We start from the raw sequence: 27,355 nt of genomic DNA, 5'->3' as shown, positions 1-27,355 counted from the left end.
TAATTTGATTTGAGTTGATTGATTTTGATTACTGACATGAGGATATGCTAATGAGAAACAATCCAGCATGTCTAAAAGATGGTTTCAATTTCTAGCACAGCTGATACATAGTGTTCGTATCATATGCATGAAAAGTACAGGAGAAAGTGTTGTCTATTTTGAAATTTTTCTCAGTGGTTACTCCGTGGTGAACAGGAGGAGACACATTATTCTGATTGCAGCTTGACAACACATTCTTCTGTTGGTACAAATTAGGACTGATTGAATATAGCCAGCTAGGACAGGTGTTGTTTCTGCATCAGAAAATGGGCAGTACTGGTAGCTGTAAAAAACCCCAAACCATTTTTCAGGAAAACTTCTGCTGTGGATCAGATCAGTTTCAGAAGGAGGTTGTTCACTAGAGGTGTATGAGGTCCAGGAGACCAGCTCAGACCAATGTCTTTGAAACTGGTTTGTTAGTTTTTAATTTACTGGAGCCTGTTCAGTTTAGATGTTTGTGTACGTGTTGCTTAGGGAGAAAAAAGCATAATATCATAGTGGAGGATTTTCAGAGAAGGTGGATCATTGGATGCAATATCTCAAACCTGAGGCTAAATACTTTTGCTTGTGAACATTCAGTTATAGGTAGGAAGCCTACCACACAATTTGTGTGGATATAAACCAGCCAAGGTATGAAGTGCTGCTCTTTGAAAAGAACTGGAACATCTTCCTTGATGTATTTATTCCTCCTGTGCTCTCAAAAAGTCATATCAACTTATGTAGACTGGAACCCTGCAAATGCTGAACAAACGTGCATCACTCTAAATGTACAACTTACAACAACCAGCTCCACTGGTCTTACCCTCATGAATATGGATTGAAATAAAAATCTTTCCAAGTGGTCACTAAATGAAGCTGGGTCATAGCAAATCAGCTGCTCTCCTTATGGGACACTTAGAATCATAGAGTTGGTTAGGCTGGAAAAAACCTCTAAGATGGAGTCCAGCTGTTTACCCAGCACTGCCAAGCTCACCACTAACCCATGTCCCCAGCTGCCACATCCACTTGTCTTTTAAATACCTCCAGGGCTGGTGACTCCACGACTTCTGTGGGCAGCCTGTTCCAATGCCTGACCACCCTTCAGTGAAGAAATTTTTCCTAATATCCAGTTTAAACCTCTGCTGGTGCAACTTGAAGCCATTTTCCCTTGTCCTGTCACTTTTTACCAGGAGCAGAGCCTGATCCCCACTTCAGGGAGTTGTAGAGAGTGACAAGGTCCTCTCCAAGTCTCCTCCCCAGGCGGAACATGCCCATCTCCCTCAACTACTCCTCATCACTTGTGCCCCAGACCCTTCCCCATCTCCATTGCTCTTCTCCAGACGTGACTGATGTCTAAGCACAAGAGTGATTTCCACCTAGCCAAAAATACCCACTTCATCAAGGAGGTATAAAATCTTATTTATATAAGAACATAAAATGATAATCCACCACATAGTAATTGATAGCAACTGATCTGAGTGACTTATGCAAATAATCACTATAGACACAGCTGCTGCAGGAGGAGAAAAAAGAGTGGGATGCTTTACAGCCATCTCTGCATGACGTCTCTCATACAGCACTTGAGCAATCACACTGTGTGCAGCTACCAAGGTGAGCCATATAAATAACATTTATTTAAGTAGACAGGAGCCTCCTGTATCAAACCTGAGCTAGAGGAGGGGAGCTCTGCTTCTTTTCCCCCTGTTCTAAGGTTCCGCAGTGGGATCAAACTTTCTACCTGAGCACAAAACTGTTGCTCAGGGAAAAGAAATTTGCAGGTAAGATAAGCCCACAAATGTCAGAGCTGCAATTGCTTTGTCGCAGAGCAGCTCCAAGGTGATCACAGTGCTTGTTGCACTGTTGGCAGCACAGCTGGCAGTAGTGCCAGTGAGGCTGCTTTGGGACTCTGGAGTTCTCTCACCTTTAGACACTGTGATGTGTGAGAGGAGGAGATGGCACTCCTGGGAAGCAGAAGGTCCCACTGACATGTGACATGTTGCTCTGTTGCCAAATGGGATGTTCTCCTTGGGCACACAGCGGCACAACCTGGCTTTTCTGCTTTTGCTGTATGTTTTGCAGGAGTGATTCATGGGATGTGAGCACAGTTGCTAAGATCAGGAAGAGGTTTGCTGGTATTTAATCTGCTCCTGTCAAGCAGCAGGGTGGTATCTCCCGGATGTAGCAGATGACAGCCTTGATATGTCCATGAGGCAGTTTGTATATGATATTTGGAAGGTATAGCTTGTCAGTTAACACCTGTCTTCATTCAGGTGGGTAAGTAGATGGACAGTAAAGGCAAATGAAGTATACTCTAAATATGAACCCCTGAAACCTAATTCTCTGTGGCCAAAACAATCTGTATTTCATTGTGATACCTCCAATCTGTATTTCAGTGTAGATGAATAGCTACCTTCAGGCTGGTGTTTCTTTTATTTTCTTTTTTTTTTTTCTCTTATATATCAACTCTTCATTCCTTAAAAACACTAACTAATCCTCCTGGTATGGCTTTGTCATACCCATGTCTGTAGATGCCTGTCTCCCACATGCCCCCAAAATTCAGGTCTTCTCTGCAAGGACAGTTTGGGATAGAAGTAGATCCAGGGCACTGGAAGTGGTCAGAAGTAGTCAATGGAGGTGAGGAGGCGCTTATGTAATTGAGAGGAAAATACTTGCTAGTCAAAGCTTAGTGAAGAGAGAAATGTTCTCACAAAGACTCAGCAGGACTCCTAAAAGGCCCTGGCGTTGTGCCCTTGTCTTCCTTGCTTTAACAACCTGTGATGAGCTTTCTCTCCTCATTTTCTGAGCTGCCCCTCCAGCACTGTCCATCTGGAGTGACAGGAGCCTGCTCTGTAATTGGCAGGGTTTGTCACTGTTGAGCAAGTGAAGAAATGGAAGATCAGCTGCCTATCTCAGCTGAACTCAGAGAAACCTGGAAAACTCCAGCTCCTGTACCTGGGATCAAAATCTGGATCAGATGCTCTGTCTGAAGTTACATTGGAAAACTGTGCCCAGAAGTTATTTCACTTTCAAATTGTGGGAACTTCAGTGAATTATGAATAACAAGCTGGTGACTCCTGTGAACAAAGAAATTCTGAAAAATCCTCTGCTGGTTTATTGCAGCTTCCCACAGAAAAGGATGAATGAGTTTGCAGCAGGGAAAGTACAAGTCTGTGTTAAAGTATTCAATTTTGTGTTGAAAACATGAAGCTGGAAGGAACAATGGTATCCTGGTAACTTGTGATCTTAATCTTTCTTACAAGATTGTAAAACTGTTTACCGTGGCAGTATCAAGTTAATATAGCACATTCTTTCTGAATTTCTTGTTTTCTCTTTTATTACAACAATGTGTTTGCAAACTCTCTGATGTTATATACTGCTATTGAAGCCTTGTGATCCCTTCAGCAAAAGAAAGATGCTAATTAAAAGTATTTTTACTACTGTGCCTAGTTGATTTTTTTCCTTCAGTTGTTCAGTCTTTGTTTTAACAATCCTATTAGCACCTGAAAATTCTGACCTAAGCACAGTCTAACTGGGACACAATGTGATGCCTGTGATTGCCTTTCTCGTTTTATTAGAATATTTCATTAATTGTATTTCCATCCATTCCCCCTGGAATCTTGAATATGTCTGAGAAATGGCTTTTCAGTAACCATGTGGATACAGAGGTGGTGACAACTCTGCTCCTCCAGAGTGTGGTTATAATTCTCAGTGCAGTCTGTGCACTAAACTCTGCATTACCATGCTATGAAATTGTCCAACATTCAGATGATGTCACAAGCTGACAGAATGGAAAAGCTCCAAGAGGAGGATGCTGCTGCATGCTAGAAACATATGTCACACAGCATCAAATCCTGACTTGAGTCTCTTGGATGCATGAACCAAATGCATCTGTGTCTTTGAATGTCTTCAGCTTTACCAGATTTCTTCACAACTCTGTGGCTGCTGAGTTTGGCCAAATCCTCGGAAGTGACAGACGAAACCCTACACAAAGATGTAAAAACCAAATAAACAAAAACTCCAACAACCAAAAAACCCCAACCCATCAGTAGATGCAGAGGTCTATGATTACCAAATTAAATAACTAATTGAAGAGTTTTCCCTCTCTATTAAAAATTTAAATCATGAAATGGGTACAAGTCCTAGACCCAGTGAGATCAACAGGAGTTCTTTGGTCTGAGTGTGACAAGGATAATATCACTTTATCATCTGCAGTTTCTAAGTACCTTGAGTGTTGCAGATTTAGAGAGTCATTCAAGCTTGAAGGAGAGACTGCCTGAAGACCTGCTGATCTCTGTCAGGAATGAAGAGATCCCCTGCCCAGGGAAGCTTCTTTTGCCTTTTCTGAAACAAGCCTTGTAACATCCTGGGATGGTAGTTGTACTTAACTCACCCAAATACAGCTCATCTTTCCAATGATAAGCCAGCCCTCCCATCATCTTTTTTGCTGTTCTTTGGCTCATTTCAGTTTGTCCCTTGTTCTTCAACCATAACATACTACAAGGTGTCTCCTTCCCTGGAGTGACAGATCCCATTCCCACTGGAGAAGTCCCAGTCTATTTCTAGTTTCATCCCTCCCATTTTCTTTCATGGGCACAGAGATGAACCTCTTTGTTTGCCAGGTGCACCTTGAATACCTGGTGTTTTTCTTCTTTCCACACAAAAATGCAGTTTCTTCCCTTTCTTTCTGAAGAGCAGAGCATGGATGTGGCACTGAAACAAGCGTGGATGAGAGGTGGGTCCTGCAGCTCGTGTCAATAAGCTGCTTTGAAAGAGGGGGCATGTGTGTAGGTCATTTATGTTTACATCTTATTTCAGGAGATAGACTGCAACTCACCTGCTCACTAATTAAAAGGAAGTAAACATATTGCCTGTTCTTATCTAAGAGTTTTTATGTAACATTTACTGCCTGCTGATGTAACTGCCCTAATGAATGCAGGGTGATTTGAAGTATCATTAGTGATGTGGAAGGACACGGTGAGATTAGAACAGAATGTTTATTCTTTATCATCTAATCCTTATTGTTTGACTGTTTGACTCCAGGAAGAGTACATAAGAAACTAGAATCCAGGAAATTTTTAGTCACTAAGGATCAGGAAGGCTGGCACAAAGCAGTGTTTAACTGTGGCAAAAACTCCTTGTTGAGGATTAGATTTTAGGATTCCCTTCTCTCAGCTGGAGGTGTTGGCAAGAGATGAGCTCTGATGTTACCACATGGTTTGCTAAAAAGGCCTGGCTGAGGCTGAGATCTATGGGAGCTCTCAGTTTTTCCTGGTAGGACAGGGATGAAGTCTTCTACTTTCCCTCCAGGCTCCATATGAAGAACTAGCAAAAAACCACATCTTAACAGATCTGGATATTATTGTGGCTTTCATAATTTTTCAGCTGACTTGGAAGATATAAAGAAAAGCTTTGGTCAAGGTAAATTACATCCCTTGGGAAAAATAGATGGAGAAAGTAGGATCTGGGTGCCATGTGAAGAGAGATTTGTTTTCCCTTTCAGTTCTTTTTATTAATTTCATTAATGCTTAAAATGGGGGTACATTTTGTTTTCTGAACTCTGTTCTTCTGACAGTGGTGTTTGTGGTAAGAGTATAGATAGCAGTGAAACAGCAACTGTTCCTTGAAAGACCAGGAATCATTCTCTTCTGCAGAATGGGCAGATATTGTCACTGCCTGAATCTTGGGATAAAGTATCAGGGTAAGCTCCAGACTGCTAACCAAAGCTTCCCCTGCTGCTCTGAAGCCTCCAAAATTGTGTCGAGTTATAATTCTTTGCTGTCAGAGTAAGGCAAAATAGCAGCAGGCAGAAAGTGCAATTCATTTAATTGTAGTTTCATAATGTTTTGAAGCAGTTATGCTATTGCTGAAGTCTTGTCACCTTTAGTGAAAATGTCTTTAGCTCACTGGCAAATCTAATTCTGCTCACTTATGCTTTGCTCCAAAGTTTGCTTTTGCACCTTTTCAGTCCAGAGAAGTGATTTGGACTGGGTTGGGGCAAAAAACAAGTCCTAAGAGCCCTTTTTATTCTCTGTCACAGTAAATAATGTGTGTTGCTCCAAACATCAACTTGTTGCACCTTCTCCAGACACATCACTGAGCTGCACATGAAAGCAGAGCACAGTCTGCCTAGAGGTTAGTGCTTGCTAGAGAGGCTGCTTTTATTTGATAAATATTTCAGTGTGTGTGTTTCCCTGTGTAACAGTACTAATTCATTCCTAAGCTGGGAAGTGTTTCCAGGAGTGTGGGGTAATGGAATGTAGTTCAGCTCCCTTTGCTGAACTGAGCCAGGGATCCAGAGAGTCTGATTTCAAATCTCTGCTGGCAGAGGGCCTGGGTGATTTAGGAAGCAGCATAATGCATGAACTTGTGCTTGTATTGGGCCTGATACTATGGTTGTTTCAATTACAGATTTGTTGATAGATCTTTGCTTGCTTGGGGTAATGCTGTGCAGTTTCCCTGTTTTATGAAGGTATATTAATATAAAATTGCTAGAATATAATGAGGACTGATGCCCCTGTATTTTTGTTGCTCTGTAAAGCATTACACACATAAAGTGTTCTGTACAAATATGATCTCATGCTGTCTTTGTTGCTCATAGGATTTTTGTTAGCTTTAAATACAACAGTTTGGAGTTCTCATTAACAGCTTTTTAGACTCCTTTCCTTGGGCTGAGGTCTGTGTTTTGAGAAACAGATCACATGGAAAATGCTGTGTCTTGTGTTCTTGTTATCTAGACATTTAGTCTTACTTGGGAGGAGTCAGGACCTCTGCATTTGCAGGATTCTGTGCTGAGATCACTGGATGCAGACAGGACCTTACAATTCTTCCAGACTTACTTTATAGCAATCCCCAAGTGACATCCCCCCAAATTTGGGCTGAACTGAGTGTTCCTATTGAGTAAAAGCAGCAGGCTGTGCTTGGGAGCCTGACCGAAGCCCCACTGGTGTGAATGACTGGGGCATGGTGAACCTGGAGGCATGGAGCAGCATGTTGCTTTTTTATAATGCCAACAGCATGTTTTCTTCAGCTGGCAAATCTGCTGTCATTTTCCTCTGTCTTTCTGAAAAGGTGAACATGAAGATGTGCTTTTCCTCAGGAAGGTTTGAGCCACTCCAGGCCCTTGATGTGTCCACTGACCAAAGGCAGTTTGGGGCTTAGCAAGAGCGGGGAGGTGATGATAAAGTGGTCAGTAAAAATAAAACAGTTAAAATACCAAACAGCAACACATCTCACACGTGTGTCAAGGAGTATTTGTTCATGGCTCTCTTTCCAACTGGAAAAGAGAAAGGAGCATCACCACAAGGGTGGGTGAACTTAAAACAGTGCTCAAGAGGACCTCACACCTAGAAATGCATCAGCTGTAACCACTTCTGCCCCGAGGTGCTTCCTGGGCTGCCTCGGATGCCACCTGCAGCTGCTGCACAACAAAATTTCTCGTTTAACATCTCATCTGTGTGGTTATAATAGAAAACATCACGGTAAATGGTAGAAGATTATTTTCTTTGTCTTGTGCTTTTACATCCTCACGCGTGTACTGTTGTGGCTGACAAAGCACTTCAATTCTAAGCCTCTATTTTAAGATGCTTAGGACTACTCCAAAATAGCTGTTCTTTAGCTGAAAGTCTTCCTTTATGTTCTTAGCAGAGATTTGAGTTTACTTGGAGAGTTTCAAATTCCATTTGATTTTTTTTTTACATTTCTTGTGAATTTAAACAAAACCCCCTTCATGCCACCAGTATATCAAATCTATTTATTACATTGCTCTTCAAAGTGTGTGCACATTTCTGTCAAACAAAAACACATGAGACAGAGGAATCTATGTTACTGCTAATTCCAGAATTTGGAAAATGTATTGCAAACTCCACTGATGATAGATATGTCCTTTTTTCTTTTCCTTTTTATTTACCTTCTGGTTTATATGGTTCAGATTGCTCTTGGGTTTTGTTGTCTTTAAGCTTTTATTCTACCTTCTTGAGTGCTAGAACCTTCTTCCTAATTTTGTTTAATGCTCACCTGAATTCAGCAGTGGGGCTTTTTTCCTAATTTGGGAGGTAATTGCCTGATCAACTCTTAATTTCCACTAAATCTTGAAAAAATACACATTAGGATTTTAAAGACCTTTAAAGAATATTTTATTTTCTTTTTATTGGCATGTTGTTGATAATATAAATTAAGCTTGATTATTTTATTTTTGTCTTGCTGCTGCCCTTCACATTAAAGCACATGTTCTTGCCTCATGGTTGTAATTCAATTTGATATTTTAGTCCTAAAAATATCATGGACAGCTTCCCAGAATTTCTGAGCACTTTGTCTTAGAATTGACCCCCTTGACATAATATCTCTAGGGGGTTTTTGTGAAGTATGAAGCTCGGATTTAGCCTTAATCCACTCCTAAATAAGATGAAACCTTCCCTTGATAAGAACCAGCCCTCGGAGGGATGCTCCTAGCAGAGTACCAAGTTATTTTACAATTAGGGGTTGCAACAGGTCTTTGAGGCACAAAGTCATTGATTTTCGTTAACACCGGAATAATTGCTTTGTAAATGAGTTAAGGAAGGTCTTGCCCAGGGCCGGGCACCATCCCCGGGCACCGCCGCGATGCCCATCCCTGCGCCGAGCCGGCTCCGCACGGCCGCCAGCAGCCCCTGTCGCTGCCCGCTCCCCTGCCGGTTACCATGACATTTGATCACCCACGAACGGGCTCCGGCAAGTCTGGCTGGGGCTTGCTCGGTGCGGGGATTTGCTCCGTTCGCCTGCGTGCGGTGGAGGAAGAGGGAGCCCCATGGCACCGCAGTGTTCATTGCCTTGTTGCCTCCGAGATCAAAGAACCGGAATCCAGGCGGATTTGTACCGCAGATCACTTCGCTTCCTCCTCCCAGACTGTGCGCTTGTTCTTTTGGCAGCCGATTCATAATGTATTGAGATTTCCCTTTGTGCTGCTGCACATCTCCCGGGTTGGCACGGAGCTGTGCCGACCCACGCGGTGGCCGCTTGGCTGGAGCACGTCAATGTCCCGCCCTGCAGGACCAGTCAGGATGTCCACGCTGGCTCTTTCACAGGAGGGAGTGCTGCTTCTGAAGTGCTCCGGCTGTGATTAATGTAGCAGCTTCCCAACAGCAGCTAATTAATAATGCTTAGAGTGGCTAACCCTGCTCAGACATCTGTGCGTTGTACAGCTGCTCTTGCCGTGGCTGATTAACAGAATTAAAGGATATACGTGGGACAACTAAAAAGATCTAGCAAAACTAGCAGTATATGCCGTGATAATAATGCATCCACTGCCCAAAATGCTACTTACTCTGGGATCTCAGCGCCTTAGATGTTTTTGGTTTGGTGTTTTTATCATACCAGTGATGGTTTTATCGCTTTCCCACAGTGGATGGGCTTTCAAGTGCATCATATCCCTCTTGAACTTTGCTGTTTACTTGCAGCTAAAGAAATGGAAGTTGAAGTAGGCATGTGGTGTGCTACAGATTTTTATCACTGCCATTTCTTTATTTTTTTGTCGAGGTAGCTGGATCAGAAATAATAAAAAAATGTAACACTGATCTTCGGGTTAGTTCCAAGTAATGAACTATAAGATTTTCAATTCTATAAGCTTTAAGAAATGTGCACAATGAACTTAATCTTTTGTATATCTCTTTATGGCATTTCTCCTTTGCAGCCACTGTCTCTTACATACTTTAACAGAAAAACTCAGCCTACAAAAAGATGAGAAGAGCAGATAAGGTTCATAGGCAAGCCAGTCCTACTCCAGTCCTCCTTACCCTCTGACAGATCAGGAAGGGCAACTGATGCTAATCTTCACCACAATCTCAAGGCACCTGGGAAAATGGAAATAACATTTTTAACATCTTAGCAGGTCATGAGCAGTAGTGTCAATCACAGTACCTTGGCCTGATTCCAGTGTGGGAATTACATTCTGCTGAGCAAATGCACCCTGTTGGATTGTCAGTGGTGCGCTTTTTGTCTTATATGGTGTGGAGTTGCTGAGAAAAGTTACAAGAGTTGGGGTTCCCTACTGCAAGAAATGTTTTATAGTGGATTCGGTCAATCTACAGTAACTTTTCCTCCTTGTTCATCAGTTTATTTTACAAAAGTACTTTGAAAAGTGCAGTGCTTCACCTGCTGTAACTCAGCTATTGAGTTCCAGGGAACAACTTCAAAAGCCTGTGTGTTCGGCATGACTGAGGTCTCTGATGACTGACCAGATGCTGGTGAGCTCTTGAAGACACTGCATGTATTAAAAGTCTCTTTTCAAAAAATTTCCATCTCTCTGTTGCGACCAGTTAGTGTGGGAATGTTAGAACAGGGTGATAGAACTTTCTATACAGGGTAAATAAAATAGGATAAGAAAAGGGCAATTCCTGCAACTGGTCATACTGAAATTATTGAAGGCTGCTGGTTTTACTGCTTCTAAAGAGTGGAAATGAAGATAATGGGGAAAATTTTAAAAGGCACTTAGCAAGGATAGAGCATTTTATCAAAAAAGGCAAGGGGTTTTGTGTTGGGTCTTTTTCACATCAGAAATGTTTTCCTGCAAATGCTGAAATGAAATGGCTCTCAAGGTAGCTAAATGTGTCTGAGTAGGTTCCAGTGACTCTTGGGCAATGGGAGCACTCAATAACAAAAGAGGAAAAAAACCATGTCTAATATGATCTGTTGAACTGGAGCATTTTAATCAGAGCTGAGTTCTGAAGGAACCAGGTGTTGTTTTGCTCCTGGCAGCAATTGAATCTTCACAGGTTTTTCATGACATCACATCTTTTCCATGTCTTAACCAGTGACTCATCCTGCTTGCCTGTTTGTTCCTATTTCTAGCTGCCAGCAGGAAACACTAAGCTTAATGTTAAGATTCTCTTATTAATGACACATCCTAGTCTGCCCAAGGTCCCTCTCCCTTGTGATACCTGGTGGGTGGGTTGTTTTTTTCCCCTTCCTCTTTCCCAAGGTGACTTTTGTTTATCTGATTCTTGGTGGCTTCCACTCCAAAGCCTGCTTTTGCAAAGGCAATGTGTGTGTGAATGTAACATCCCCCTATAACCACGGGGCTGGGAAGTGGATTATCCCATCGCCAGGGCTGACCAAACTCCAAACAAGGTGCAAAAACCCATGGTGTGGGTGTTACAATGTGACATTTAATAACAGGGGAGAAGAAGTCATTCCTTCGCTAGGTCTGATGAAGCCCCAAATTGTGGTGGGTGCTGAGTATTGGGGTGAACATAGCCTCTGTTCTGACTCTGAGCAGCCTGAGCAAGGATGTTGCCAAGTATGTGCAGCTTGTAGATGTTGCCAATAGCTGGACAATAAGCAACTCTTATTCTTGCATATTGTTCTTCTTTAAAAAAAACCCATGGAAATCACACCATAATCCTTTAAAAAAATTTGAAAGGTTTATTTCTTTAGAGGCTATTTGTCACATACACTGCTAGAAAAGTCATGGTGCTAAGGAGATTAAATTCAGTACAGATTAGATGTTTCAGTGACATTTTATTTGGAACAAAGAACTTGTGGCTGGAAATCTTCACTAGAAGAAGGATGGTTTGGAATCAGGGATTCTGATTTTTCAGGCCTGCAGCAAAGAGCATCTGTCATGATCTAAACACTCAAATATGTTTCTTGCGTTAGTACCTTGCAGCTTCTGCTGCAACAGCCAAGTACATTTAAGAAAAGCTGATTGTACTCCTATTGTGAATGTTTGTGTGATGGATCTTGAGACTAGAGGGCATCTGCACACAATGCAAATGCATTTAGGTCTTTTTCTTCTCTGGTAAACACTGAATTTTGAGTGCTCATTAATGCAAAACCTTCAAATTTTTGTTTCAAGCTACCCACTAATGGTCCTGTGGGTGTTTTTAATTGTTTGTGTAAAGGACAGACACACACATAAGCTGCAGAAGAACAGAGCTGTTAGCACACTGGTGTAAATGCACCTCACAGAGACCCCTCTGTGCCTGCTTACAGCCAAGCTCTCTGGTTCCTCTTCAGGGACGCCTAGCAGGTTCCTGGATGCTGGGGGCTCAGGCTGTTCTTCCCAGGCTTTTGGCTAGAGTGTTAATTAGTGCTACATCACCCTTCTGCTGATCCCCACCTGTGCCTTGTGTACTTGTCTTCTAATGAGTTTGTGGTCTACCTGGAAATCTTGCAAACAACTTGGCGGAAGGGGAGTAATTTCTGTCAGTTGTTTTCTCCTTTATTAGATAAACAACTTGAACTTAAAAACCTGAAATGACTAATTACATGAGGTTTGTGGTGTTTTAAACTGAGGGAAGGACAAGTGTTGTAAATGTTGAAGAAAGTGAGCTCAGATTTTGCAGTTTGTTTTATTTTATTTGTGCTGAGGCATCTGTGTGTGTGGGGTGAGGTATGCACTTAAGCTCTCATGGTGTGAGTCAAGAAAATTAAGCCAGTTTATCGCTGTCTAAGAAGCTAGTGTAACCTGAGGAAAAAAGTAATTTCAGGGTGATACTGCAACAACTGAAATGCAGTTGGAGAAATGCCACTATAAGGCTGTGAGGGGAAATGACATGCTCTGTATCTGTACAGTAAAACAGAGCGAGGAAGCCATCAGTGACTCAGGAAGAGATGAATCACATCTCTGCATTGTAGCACATGGCTACCAGGGCAGGGGTGTTAACAAACTTTATATACCATGAGATACAGGATGCCTTTCCCTCACACACACTCCTCTGATAACCTGAGAAGGCAGGCCCACAAGTATATCCTAGTGAATATGCAATTTCACTTTCTAATGATTTAAGTGCACTGCCCACCTTAGGACAGGTTATGACTGAGCAAATGCATGTTATCCTTTGGGGTTCTGTACCTCCTGCAGCCCCATCTCTCACTAATGTATGAATTGGGGCCCATCCCCACACACAGGGGGATCACAGTCAGAATACTGAAATCAACAAACCAGATTTGCTTAATTTCAGAGCTTTCAGGAAATAGGACAATTTGGGTTTCTCAGTCCAATTCCTGACTGAGCCGAGGCACTAAGGTGGTATCAGGGCAAGTTTTGTAAGTCACCCTGAGTGTCCCTTGAAGCTGCCTCCCAGGACAGCCTGGATGCTGTCCTGGGTATGTCCCCACAGCTGAGTCCTTGCTCTGACCTGTTGTCAAAATTAATTTATTTCCAAATTATTCTGCATGTGACTTGACAACGTGTCTTGCAGTCACTTACTGCCTAGTCACAGCCTCATGCCCTAAGCCAGAGTGAGCACTGGTTAAACACAGAGGAGAAAATAGGACATGAGATTTGGAAGAGCCTCTGAATGCAGGTATCAAACAATAATGCTGTGAGCATGAGAAGTGGAGAAGCCTGACTTCCTATGGATTTGTTTGGTTTTGTTGGTTGCAGAATCTCTGGAGTTACTGATACTGATTTAGGGCCTTCTCCTAATGAGACACAAAGAAAGGCTCTCTCATGTGAATCTTGTGGTGCTGGGAAAAGATAATCATTGCACTTAAGCTTTTTTCACAGCTAAGGTATGCTTAAGATCTCTCTTCATCTTACCAACTACTTTTTGTGTCATATGTAAAAACATTTGAACACATTTTCCCTCAGCAAAATTTGACCAAAAGTGCGTATGTGGAGACTGATGTTTTACTGAGCCTCATGTCTTTAGGAAATCAGGCTAAAATAAAGCAACTATCATCTCTCTGAATAGAAGAACAATACTATTACTGCTGAGACCTTCCTTCCTTGAAGAAATATATTTAGGATCTAGTTGTGTGGCTGGTTTAGCTGTTCAGCAGCTAAGGGGAGATTTGGTGTCAGTGAATATGAGAGTGCTGTGTGGTGGATTTATCACTGGCGGGAAAAGAAATGGTCACTCAGGCTGCAGGGTGGAGCCCACCTCATTCTGATATTCCCACCTCTGACCTGTTGTCAGGAAGGAACAGAACAGTTCCTCAGCCAGTGTGCAGTGCTTCATCATGATCGGCCAATGGGCTACCCCATCTTGAAATAAATACACAAGTTTAAGGGAAAAAACCACTTATTTTCCCAGAGAACCTGTGGAGAAACAGCAAGATTCCAGCTGCACAGCCTCTCCACTCGGAAATTCACAGTATGTTACAGCTGTGGATAGTCTCACAGTAGTGCAATAGCAGAGCCTTTTAAGAAAGCTGTAGGGAGCTTATTTACAAGCGCTGTCCTCCTACAGAGAGGCTCTGTGATGTTCTGGTGCTGAACAACAGGCGGCCAGAGACTGGCTGCTGTGCGTTCTGCAAGGGCCAATGGTGTCTCTTGCATGCAGCAAAAACAAAGCTGCATGTATGGGAATGATGAGGAGGATGATTTTAAAGCTGAGTAGTTTCCTACCCACTGTCTTCTGGGGATGTGGTGATGTGCTGTGTCTGATCTCTACTCCTGCCAGAGTGCTCTATGTGAATTTATTTTATTCTTCCAACTAGTTACATGGTTGTTAAGTTCTTTAGAGTCTTTTTCTTTAGAACTTTCATCACATTTTAAACCAGTGGCAGTAAATGCATTCTTCAGTTTGGGTTTTGGAGGACTAAAAGATGGTTCATTTTAGAACTAACCCATCACAGTAACTATAAGTTGACACCTCGTACTGAGCGCACACTTTGAAGGCGATGCCTTTTGGCTCCCTGCAGCTGTTTCGCAGAGCTGCCATTTGCCATAAGAAGGATGAAATGTGTTCAAAAGATAGACACCTTCTAATGAGAGAGACAATCGACTCCTTCTGGGTGAGAGCACACGACTTCTCTCCCTGGTTTAGAAGGCAGGTCCAGAGGGAATGGATTAGGCTGTAGGACTGCTGTTTTGGTGTAGAAATATTCCTCAGTTTGAAAATAGGCTTGCAAAATGTAGAGGAAAAGTGCTATTGGCATCCAACAGATGGTAGTTGACATGTTTTCTAGCTGTCACAAGCTTTTCAGAATTCTTCTGTTGCATATGCCAGAGCTTCACCTTTGTGCTGCCCAGCTGAACACAGAAATGACAACTGCAGGTGGAGGAACTCTACAGGAACTCTCTGGGTAAACAGAATTAAGATGAACAAACAGAAGAGGATTAATAGATCTCAAATTAGTATGTGCACTTCAGACTTTGTGATCGGGATATTCCACATTAAATTCACTTTGTATAATAATGTTTATTGTATCAAATCTTTATTTCTTGTCTCTAACCTGAGGCAAGAAAGGAGTCACCAGCAGCATCTACCTCAAGGACGTTTTCCTGACCATGACACTGAATTGCAACATGTGAATATTTTCTGCCTGGTACAGTCCTGGACTGGTTATTTTGCCTCTGCTTTGAAGTGTCAGCTTTCAGTGAACTCTGCTAACATTTTATTATTGCATTGGGCCTGAGGCAGAGAAGACCAATTAAAGGGTTGACATCTTCAGTATTTTTTTAGTAGTACATGTGTCAAAATGCATTTAAAAAATAATGGTTGATGCAAAAGCCTAATTAATGCTAAAATGTAAGTAGAGTTCATTTCACTTGGGAGCAACTGAGAAGTCCAAAATGTATAATAACAAAAAGTGGTTGCTTTATTTTTTATATAGGACCTAATTACAATTCTTGCTTCTGAGAACTGAAGTCTTAAAGCCTAAATATTCCTTTCTGTTGCAGGATACAGCTGGACAAGAAAGATACAGGACCATCACTACAGCCTACTACCGAGGAGCCATGGGCTTTGTCCTCATGTATGATATCACCAGTGAAGACTCCTTCAATGCTGTGCAGGACTGGTAGGAAATACTGGAATACCGTTGTTGTTGTTGTTGTTGGGTTCGTTTGGGTTTTGGCCAATTCTCTCCCCACATTTGTTTGTTGAGAGCATGAGACATCCCACCCTCCATAGTGCTTTGCATCACTGTGTTCTTTCCTCTTCATCTAAATAGTTTGATTTATAAACATTCCTTAGAAAAAGTTCTACAGCTTCACTTTAGTGAAAAGGTTGTAATTCAGATATTGTAGCATACTACAGTACTTTGTGCTTTTAAAAGTATCAATTTACTGTAAAGAAATTAATCCCTTAATGCTTTTTTGGGCTTATGAGGTTTCTGGCTATGCTGCTAAAAATACAGATTAACAGTGGTTGTTCAATCATATCTCAGGGATTTGGGGAAAGGCTGTGTTGATCCTCAGTAGTGCCCTGTGACTCCACTCAAATGTCTCGAAGTCATTTCTGCTGGTTACCTGGTTCCCTTCACTGCAGATAAGAATGGCCACCGTGGTAAGAAGGGCAGTGCAGTGGTTAATGTGCTCTCCTGAGTCAGATTTATTTGCAAGGATCTCAGTGACCTACTGGGAGCATGTGACATCCTGGCTGTGGCACTGGCTCTCAGCATCTGCCTCAGCCTGGCTTTCTACTGAACACCTATTCTGTATCCCCTAAGCTAGGCTGTAACTCAAAAGCTGCAACAACATGGTTTGTTGTTTCAAGTGATTTGTCTTCTCTCCAAAGCTGCCCAGTTTTTGTTCTCTCTGTTCACTAAAGCAGTTGGTCATGATGGTCTCCATGTAGTAGTAGTAGGTCAGTAGGTCATGATGTAGTCTCCACTTTCAGCCCCCCATCCCCAGTACCACAACCCCACATGAACTGCAGCCCCATCCTGAGCAGCCCTTCAGCAGCTTGTGGTAGAGGAATACACTCTTTTCTTGTTAAAAACACAAACCCAGAGGTTTTGCCAGAACCAGTTTCGTCCATCAAGTTTCATTCACCAAGCTCAGATGAAGCTTTTTCTGCAAGTGTCTGCACAGGGATGTTTTCCGTAGGTGTGCAGGCATGTGAGCTGGGGCAGCATCTTTCACTAAACCATAAATATTTCCAATTTGGTTCCCTGATGAAACAAGATCCATATGAACACACTGTTCATCTACCTGTCTGTCTGTAGGTTCTGCTCTAGCAGGTTTTACTTATCAGTCTTAAATTAGCTGAAAATTACCGAGTCTCAGTCTCTGAGCTGCTATTATTTTAAAATTTGCAGAGGTGGAGTTTAACTTGAAGCTTTATATTGGAAGTAGTCTAAGGTCTGTTCTATCAAAGGCAGTGGTGTGAGAGTAAGAACTGGGAAAGGTCAGCTTTGTCTGTTTGACTTCATGTCTTCCTGTGCCATGGGAGCTGCAGGAATATCTTTGCTAAGAGCACCTTGTCAGCCAAAGGACAGAGGTGAACTATCAGTGTGTTTTTCCTCTGTATGTCAGGAATCTTTCCAACCAGCTTTAGGGTTCTGAGCCCAAATGAGATAGTGGGGTGGATAAAAAGGGCCCATTTCCTTCCTTCCTGAAGCTTGTCCTCAGGAGAGGAGATGAGGGCTGCTGCCAAGCCAGCATCTCTGGGCCAGCAGAGTCCTCTAGTGGCTATTGCAACTGGGAGATGGTTTTTCCCAGTCTGCAAAATTGCTTTCTAAACATCCGAAGGCACAAGATATGGAAAAAAGAGCTTTTGGCTGGTGCTGGTGCTGCTCTATCAGTGTCTGTAATTCTCTATCATAGCAAGTGGGATTTTCTTTGGTTTTTTTCCCCACACCATTCTGCATGATACAGTTATGATTAAAAAAACTTATTACACTGGATATGGTCTTCAGTCAGGAACTGTACTCTCCACAGAAAATTAACGTGGCTACTACTTGAGCTCCTTTGTCTCCATCTCTGGTTCATTGGCACATGACTGTTTTAACAGCTCCCTCATTGGGCCACAAGGGAAATAAGAATATCCCTCCCAATCTGCCAAATTACTTCTTCCCTGGGAGATCTTTTATCCTCACTCTTCTTATGGGTGGATGTCCTGAAGAGAATCCTGGTTTGCTTTGTGTCACTCAGACGTCTCCTAAACCAAATAAAGGCACTTTCTCTCCTGAGTGAGAGGGTCATGGTTGTGTATCAGGTATTCAGACAAACTCTCTGAGTAGAATGTGAATGCAAAGCAGAGTCTTTCCTTCACTGACATGAATCACCTCAATTAATGATGTTCATCATCTTAAAACCACTGAGAAAGAGACACAATTTAAATGCATTTGGGAATACCTGGAACATGACTTGTTCTCTTGTTCACTGGAAAATGTACAATATATTGTATGAGAAGCCTTAAAATGTTAAGCCTGAGTGATTTTCCTTACTGCAGTGTGGCAAGAGTTCTGTCAGGTTATTTAACAAGAAAAAATACAACTAGGCAAACAGAAAGATAGGTTTTAACTGATATTTGAAAATAAGTAACTATTTCAGTTGAATATGTCTTTCCTGTAGGGTGAGTGAAAGGGTTAAATGAGCTTTCATAGCTTGCAGCTCAGTTTCTAGAATTTTTTTTAGTAGTCTTCTTTGACAGCTGTTATTTGATGTTGGGTTGATAGTTGTGTGTAGATAAATCAGTTGTTTATAACTCATTTGAAACTGCAATGGAACTAAAATATACTCAGTACTTGAAACTGTAAAGTAAATAGAAGATATTATGGAAGCTCTGCTTTGGACAATCTAGACAATTTCATAGAAGGAAAATAAAAATTGGTAAAATTTAACTTATATCTAAGTGACAGCTGAGTTCATCAACATTTATCTTTAACCCACACTGAATTGTTGATACCTCCATGTAACTGTGAACCTGAGACTATTTTTCTTCTAAGCACAAGGCATGAAGTTTGTGCTTTTTTGTTAATTTGGGGAATTCAGCACAAACAAGGCACAGCATTTTATTGTATCACAGAAATATGTTTCTCCCAGTGTGTATATTGCGCTGCCCTGATAGGTGTTGAAACAGCTCCATTTCACAAGCCTTGGTATTTATTAGTTTATCTTTCCAAAAGCATCTGGAAATTTTCTGCTCTTCTTTTTGTATGGACATCAGGGTTTCTTTTACATGTTCTTCATAACTTTTTTGGTCGGTTGGTTGTTTTTTATTCCTAAGAAGAATAAAGATTGGTGTTCTGTAAGAGGTTTTCCACTGACTTGTACAAAACAAGGAGAAAGATGCATTTCTCTGGGAGATCCTTCATGCTGTTTGCTTCTTTTTCATTTTCTAAGTTATTCTGTTTAAATAGTTAAGATTTATGTCCCCATGTGATGCCAGGGTACAATGAATTTTCATGTGAAATGAATCCAGAGACTGAACTGTGAATCAGAAGAGGAGACTGCTTTTAGTTGTTTTAAATTGAACCTGGGGAGACTTTATTTCTCTCTATTGCTTATGGAGGGAGACTGGGGAGATGTCATCTTCCTGGGCTTTTGGCTGATTTCTGCAGTCACCCCCTTCTCTGATGAGCTTTGAGAAACCCTAGAGTCCCAAAAAAACTCATCACAGATTCATATTAGCTCTCATGGGGTGTGTCTACATGGAGGCGTTCAAAAAAGTGACACTGGAGGAGCTAAAATTGGGATTGGAGTGAGTGCCTTTCCAGGAGGACACTAGGGAGAGTAAGAAGTTTCATTGCACACAGTCTTTGTTTATTTTTGCATGTTGCACTATGGGCCTGGGCTTGGGTGAGGTTCCTATTCCCCAGGGCAATCCAAGCAGGCTGCTGCTACAAGGCAAGTTGCACAGTGCAATGACACCCTTTTTCCCAGTTATCTTTGGAGTAACACAGCTGCTTTCCATGGAAAAAAGCAAGTAAACAACTCAAACTAATTAAAAATTGTCATTAGTAGATCAGAGCTGGAGGCTGCTGCTAATTCAGAAGAGAAGGAATCAAATGCTTTATTGTTAAGGGAGTTAAGGAAACTTACACAGAAGTAAAAGTTTGAGTGGACTCCTGGCTCTCCTGGGAAGTGGCAGATTTGCCTGAAACTGTAGTGTCCTGCCTGGAGTGGTGGTGAGCAGGGGCAAAGAGTGGGAAGGTGAGTCAGGGAATGCAGGAGGATGGAGGAGAGGAGTGTATGGCTTCTGGCAGTGCAGCCTAATTACCCTTGGGAAGAAGGGAGCCTTAAAAGATAGAGCTGACTTGGTGAAGATAAAATAGGTTGTGTGGGTCTGAAAAGATGGATGAAAGTGAATGCTACTGAGCTAATAATGTTCTGCTGCTGGCTCTGGGACACCTCACCAAGGATGGTGGGACAGGACTGGCCCCTCAGGATATATTAAAAAAATATTCTGTTTTGTCATGGAAAAGTTCTAAAAAGGCTAAATGTAAGGTCAGAGCCCCGAGATCCACAGTGAGCTTCACTCCAGTTTCAGCACATGAGCCACAGAAAGCTTTAGAGGCTCCAAGTTCACCTGAGTGCTCCTGCCTAAGCTCCCATGCACTGCATCCCTGTGCCCCTGAAGCTGGTGTTGGTCTGTCTTTGCAGCTGCTGTCTCCTGCTTTACCCTTAGTCCTGCTGGGTTCAAGTATTAGCTCATAGAGCCTTGCTTTGATCTCATATCTTCCCAATTTGGTAAATTCCTGTTTCTGCTTTTCAGTTGTTTCCATGTTCCTATGTGATTTTCAGTTTCCATGAAGTTTTCCAGTTCAAGCAAAGACAACTTGATGCTTCCATCTGTTCTTACGGAGTTCCTAAAACTCTACAGCAAAATGTGCTGCAGAAAAGGAGAGAATTATTACTGTTCTGTCTTATATAAGAAGTTGTAAATCCAGCATGAAGTGTGCATCTACTGTGTGGCTTTTTCTATAGGACAATATCCTTAAGAGCTGTAACTGATTGTTGTTCCTCTGACACATGACAGCTGAAAGAGAATAAGCTTTACAAAAAGCCTTTTTTGTCCCTAATCTTCAAAAATTACTCGATTCAGTTTTTTATCTGGATCCTGTGATCTTTAAAACACTTGCAAAATCTCAACAAGAAACTTTGTTGTCACACAAAGTTAAGGAGTAGTAAAATAGAACAGTGCTGTGAGTTACACAGTCTGCATTCTTGCTTTGCGTGTAAGCTTGGTCATTTGTCTTGGGACCCACACACAGCCTGGGGATGTTGATACTGCCATTAATGGTACTTGTTTTCATATTTAATACAGGATTGTATTTTGGCACAGCTGATGGAATGTAACCATCTCTTTTCATCTGCTGTAGGGCCACACAAATCAAGACCTACTCCTGGGACAATGCACAGGTGATCCTGGTTGGAAACAAATGTGACATGGAGGATGACAGGATTGTTCCCATGGAGAAGGGGAAACATCTGGCGGATCAGCTGGGTACATGCAAAACTTTTCTTTCTACCTTTTTTCCTCTGCTTCTCTATACTGTGTTCCTTTTAGTTTGTACAATAATAAGTCCTTCCAGCAGTAATACTTCAATAATGGTCTCACAACTAAGAAGTGTAATATATTCTAGTTTCATATTTTACTTGTTTTGTGCTCACTAGGCCAAAAATACCTGGTAGAATAATTGTAGTGTTGCTGTATCTATAAAGGTGATGTCTAGGGGTGAAAGGAATATAAAGCTTTTGTGAAAAGCTTTTATTAGCTTAGCAGAACAAAAAGAGAAGAAGGTTTCATAAACACAATTCTGTCTCCAAGTACCATGTACTCATTGCAAATCAATGCAAACATTGATTTTTGTTGAAGCTTTTTTTTTTTAACTAAACAATGAAAAAGAAAGAAGTTTATATATCAGAACTGAAGAATTGAGTAAAACATATTTTTAAAATGTACTAGGCTTCTCTATCCAGGTAAGAAAATGACATTACGTTATTGATGTGGGATAGAAAAAGCAAAACAGTTCCATTGAGAGGAAGCTGGGATTGCAATGAAAATTTTATAATGAAGAGCAAAGTAAACTAATACTTCTTTATAATTTATTTATCATTTTTCATTATCTATTATAGCATATAAGATATTTTAAATATGAAATAAGGGATCTACGTTAAAATTTAACTATTCTGTTGTCTTTCATTAAAGAATTCAAAGTAGCAAGTAAATCCTGTTAAAATTTCATTCAGGTAACAGTGAAGACCCTTACAGTGGGCATAGATATTTGCTTAGCTTGTAAGAGTAGAGATTCTTACCAGACCCAAAGGAATTACCATCATCCTCAAGTTATAAAATCCTGTGTTGTCTTCAATCCTTAGGCACTAATTGGAGGGTGCATAATAAACTGTTAAATTGGGGGTACTGGAGTTCCAGGACAGTGGTTTAAAGTGTGGCCTTGAAGGTGTAAATTCTACATATGGCACACACAGAGGGGTCCCATTCATGGCTGGAGCCTTGAGGCACTGCCATCCTAAACAAATAACAAGCAAATATCAAATTAGACCCATTGTTATTATTGTAATAGTAAATCTTGACATGTAGGACTGGCAAAGCAAACAAAGACATGGTTAGTTTGCCAAGTCAGTTCTGTGCTCTTTTTTACCCATCAGAATTTAATCTGCTTTTGAAAACATGAATGTGAATAAACTTGGTTCCTGGCTTGCAGACTCTCAGAAAGGTTGTGGATGCATGCATGGGCACCTATTTCACAGGAACAATTACGCTGCTGGTAACTGAAAATTTGTCCAGACCAAAGTAGCAGCAAATGGAGTTTTATTTTAACTCCCACTCCAATTTGGACTTCTAGTGTTTTTTTCTCTTCCCAAAATTAATCTGTTTGTTTCAATACAAACTTGGCATCTAGAATCTGAATCCTTTACTAGTGGGACACCACACACACACACAGGGTTACCGTAGCAACTGATTCCATCAGTAGGAAACTGTTTCACAGAAGAATCCCCAGTTCTGCCCCGACCTGGTGCTTGTCCAGCTCACCCTGGAGAAACACACCCCAGTGCAGAGCAGCCCAAAAGCTGATCATGCCTTTGGGAAGTGCTGTCCCAGCCCTGCTCTTCTGTGCTCCCAACTTCCAAAACACTCTTTTTAAAAGAGCTGAAAAATAGATCTGATTTTATCAGATCAGTTTTTCATTATAGTAACTATGCCAATGTGTACAGCATTATATGAAATTATTTTGTGAGTTAGGTGGGAGGAATCTCTTTAATTGGCTATTGACTGCTTAAAGTGCTAATGTTCATCATAATGATTCACATAAAGGTTATCCCCTCAACATGGTTCTCTAAATTTGCATAGTGACATTAACATCATTGAAATAATTCCCTAATCAGATTAAGAAATTGTTATTGGCCTGAATGTGAACTGAACCAAAACAGATTGGTGTAGCAGAAGCTGAGCCAATGTTGGACTGACTGATATCTAAGTGCAGTTCTCTGATTTCCTATGCTTTTTATATACATTTTTATTCATCAGCAGAACAGCAAATGGGGCAGACATAACCCCTGTGTGATGCAGGACAGCCCTCCCTGTTTGCTAACAAGGCAAAATCTCCACCGTCACTTCACCCCTTGTCCCATGAATCTTAAAAAGGGTTTGAATGGGGTGGATATCTACTTAGCTCACACATCGAGGTGACTCAGCCTGCCAGCAGTGGCAGACTGATCAGTTAAGACAAGTTTTCTCTTTCTTTGTGGCAGAATCAAAGGAAACTGATGCAATGCAGAATATCCCCAGAATGAAGCACAACAGAACAGAGCTCATTGCAAAATAAACTCTCCGTGGTGCCTCAGCTCTCGCTGCTGGCAATTTAATAACCTGACAGGACAGAAGCAACAGCTTGGTTGGCCTTTGAGGGCCCTGGGGTGAGGGAGATAAGGAAATGCTTCACAGTTCAGGGCATTCCTGCTGCTGAGGCAGGGCCAGGGCTGTCTGTCAGAGGCTGCTTCTCCCCTAGCACCTTGTGGCAGCGGGAAGCAGCAGGAGGAGCTGGTGCCATGCCCTCCTTGGTGTAACTCCAGCCTTGCTGGTCTGGTTTTTTAATCAGAAAGGGACAGTGTTTGAGGGTCAAGGAGCATTGTGCTTTTGGGCACAGATGTTGGTCAGCAGAAGGAAAGCAACCACGATCTTCCTTCTCATTCTGGCCTCTGCTCTTGCCAGAGGGCAGCGGCTGCAGCCCAGGGGACCTGCAGTGATGGAAGGGGCAGAACTGACTCCCTTACCCTGGGTTTACTTAGATCTGCAGATATGCTTACCAGGGTGGTGGGAAGGATCCATGTATCCCTTTCATTCCTAATGAAGCTTGATAAATTTTAAAAGTATTTCTGCTCACCATTCTAAGATTGTGGGAATAGACTGACTTTAAGGATTATCTGATGTCTTGTTTTCTTTCGGTAAATCCTGAAAAAAAGGGTATTTTAAAAACCATCATGATCATCAGTCTCTATTGATACTTTCTGTCCACTTTTCCCCCAGGTTTTGACTATTTCGAAGCCAGTGCCAAAGAAAACATCAACGTGAGGCAGGTGTTTGAGCGTCTGGTGGATATAATCTGTGAAAAGATGTCGGAGAGCATAGAATCAGACAATTCCAGGGGCACTTCTGGAAGAAGCATGCGGCTCACGGACAACCCCCCCCCTTCACAGCAGAACTGCTCGTGCTAGTGACCTTTCACACTGAGAAATGTCCTTCTCCCCGATTAAATTTTCTCTTTTCATTTGTGGTGGTGCATTATCATGTAGTCCAAAGGCAGAAGTGTCTGTTGTAGGAAATTGGTATGTTTGTTTAATGTGCTGGAGTGTTAATATTATGTATTTCCTCCTCCAATAATTTAATAATCTGAAAAAATATTGTAAGTGCATCTCCTGTGAATGTGAATTACACTGAAGAAAAATAATTGTGTAGTGATGCAAATGTTATTTCTACAGAGAATGTTGCATTTTTTAATTGTAAATTCGTCTATTGCAGAAAGAGTTTTTTTGTCAAGAACAGCAGGAAGCACAAAAACCAATTAGAAGGGACCAGGTCTAAGAGAAAAAAGAAAGATCTCTTATAAAGCAAGAATAGGCTTTTTTTAAACATAAAACAAAAAAAAAGGCCAATCCCCAGATATTTTGAAAATTGTTGCTGTCCTCCAGCCACGGATCTCAGTTTTTCTGTAGGATGGAGCAGAAAGCAGAGAATTTCTGTCTTAACAGTGTGAGGTCCTCCAGAGTGTGAGGAAGAAGGAGGTTGGATTTTGTGTCAAGTCTCTAAACAGATGAAGATCACAGGGAGGAATCAAAGCTGCTGGGCTGAGGAGGAGGAGGAGGAGGCCTTGCAGCCATTCCTGTATTTCCCGGTGCTTTGGCTGGTGCTGAGTGAAGGAGTGGGAGCCCTTGCAGGGGTTGCCCTTGCCTCCAAACTTCTCCACCACAGCTTGCTGGGGGTGTTGCCGTGTTTAGCACATTCCTGTCCTAATCCTCTCTTCCCAGAATTTGACTGTCCTGCAGTCCCTGTATCCTGTAGTTTTACCTCTCCAGGTCTGGATCTTCTCTCATCAACTACTTGCTGGTGGATTTGTTGCAGGATGAATGAAAAGGGGAGCTGGCTGCTGCATGCTTAGTTGGAGGCAAAAACATGTAAGACATGGAACTGCACTGTCTCAGACAAAAATATCAGGAGGCAAAATGTGAGTGTTGGCAGGTATTTGTGCCAATATTATTATATTTTCTTTCTGCATTTTGTTATTGATTTGGTTTTTTAATCTTGTTCTAGATGGGCATGTCTGGAGGGATAGATTTTCTGGTTTCAGATTCAACCACAAAGTATAATTTAAGATAAAGAGGAGTGATTAATAAAACACGACTGCAAATGAAACATGGCAAAGACATCCTGTTATTCTGTGAACTTTTTGTGGCATCATGCTTTGAAGGGAGGAAAAATTTTTAAATTAAGTGGATATGGAGAGAAGTTGGTTGTCTTAACGGGAAAATGCTGGAAAATTTTATGTCTTTACCTTTGATCTGTGATATCCTCTGACTGAGGGACTTCATGATGTCAGGAAAGGGAGTCGCCTGCCCTCTGTCCTGTAACGTGCTGGATCATGACACCAGTGAGTGCTTTTGTAATTTCCTTCTGTTGTGTCTCAAAGTGTAATAGCTCTAAGAAAAAAAGCACAGAATTCTGGACAAAAATGCAACTCTTTTGGGGTGGTTTGAGCTCATTGTGCTAAAGGCTTGATCCCTCTTTTTGTGTGTTGCTTTCGGGAATCTTTACTGTGACGTGTTCTGGGTATGTGTGATCTCGTCTTGAGAGTGTGATTTGTGCAGTGCTGGGATTGTGGTGGTTGTATCTAAACCCCTGAAACTGCAAAATAAAGAGAAGTGTACTCACTGGGTGTGGCCAGAGAGCTTGTGTCAGCCGCATTTTTGGCGTTAGGAATCCTACGCATGTGTGAAGGAGAAATCTTTTTAATGCTTTAAGAAAAGTACATCAGACTACATGGATCTTTCTTTGGCAGGGTGATGGTCTTTGAACCCAGCAATCTGCAATCACTATGTAGGTTTAGAACAGTGAAGAGAAGGATTATTTGGCCAATAAATGTATAGTGTTTTGTTCTAATTGTAGAGGAGGCAGGTTTCATGCAACTTATATAACTAGCGATAAAATAAAAGAATTCCACATCAGATTTTGAGCTGTGCAGATGTAACTTAGTACTGCAATGCAAATAAAGATTTGTCAGCTCAGCAGCTCACTGGCAAAACAAAATGGATTCAGCAGCAATGGAATTTCAATTATTTTCTTTGACTTACTCTGTTTTGTTTTGGTTTTTTTTTCCCTAGCAAAAAGGACCTTTCCCTTTTCCACTCAATATATAATTGTGTTTCATTATGTTCTGGTCAAGTCAGATGGGCTTCTTTAAAGAAGAATAAAAGTACATTCCAGGCCCCTCAGCCTAGAATGGGCAGAATTGTTTTTCACAGGACAAGCCAGCAAGTCTGAAGAAAAGAGAGTTGGGAATTCTACCCTGCCTTATATTGCATACATGGAGAAGCCTGATATTTTTTGCAGAAATCCTGCAGAGTTTATTTCGAATAAGGAATCAAATCATCACAGGCAACTGATACATCTTTGCATTAGTATATATTTTGTCTATCTCATCATCTTATATTTGCTGTGAAGGAATACAGGGAAAGCCTTTTGCCTTAAATGGCCTGCAGCTGGTTTCAGGATCAGCTGTGAGTCAGTAGTAATTGTTACTTGTATTAACTTGTAAGAGGAATGGCAGAATGTGAGACGGTGATTTGTCACGGCAAGAGAAACAAATCTGCTTGCACTGAAGGGAAACTCGAAATTTGTGATGTGGGCTTGTAGAGAGCTTTCCATTTGACTGGGAGCGGCCCAGCATAGTTGTGTTGTTAAAACAGCCTGTCTACAAGGTAAAAAAGGGGCACTAGAGTGTGAAAAGAAAGAGGTGACGGCTCCTCTCAAGCGTCTGTGTATGGCTTGTACAAAACAAGTGCTCCAGCAAAAGCCACAGGCAAACCTTGGGATTAGAGATGGGTCTTGGCTTCCATCTGGTGGAGGAATAGAGAACTGAAATACCATCCAGGTCGACATCCAGGCTGAATTATCAGCCCCTGTACCTCAGGCTTGGCCTCTGACCCCGTACCTCGGCTTTCAGCGCC

General features: G+C 41.7%; 1 protein-coding gene across 5 annotated transcripts in view; it reads left to right on the top strand.

Annotated features, from left to right (window-relative positions):
- Positions 1–26,059, top strand: part of RAB3B (RAB3B, member RAS oncogene family) — a 51,074-nt gene extending 25,015 nt beyond the window's left edge. For all 5 annotated transcript variants that reach the window (XM_042030684.1, XM_042030686.1, XM_042030688.1 and 2 more), the window contains 3 exons: positions 15,623–15,741; positions 20,992–21,116; positions 24,162–26,059. In XM_042030684.1, coding sequence (XP_041886618.1) covers positions 15,623–15,741; positions 20,992–21,116; positions 24,162–24,349 — 432 coding nt within the window. In that variant the 3' untranslated portion in view covers positions 24,350–26,059. The remainder of the gene's footprint in view (positions 1–15,622; positions 15,742–20,991; positions 21,117–24,161) is intronic.
- Positions 26,060–27,355: the final 1,296 nt, after the last annotated feature.

Source organism: Corvus kubaryi, unplaced genomic scaffold (genome assembly GCF_017639235.1).
Source record: "Corvus kubaryi isolate FWS band 111438036 unplaced genomic scaffold, C.kubaryi_AGA036_p1.0 37334, whole genome shotgun sequence".
Classification (NCBI taxonomy): domain Eukaryota; kingdom Metazoa; phylum Chordata; class Aves; order Passeriformes; family Corvidae; genus Corvus; species Corvus kubaryi.
The sequence above is the reverse complement of the archived record's forward strand: the minus strand, read 5'-3'. Positions and strand labels throughout refer to the sequence as shown.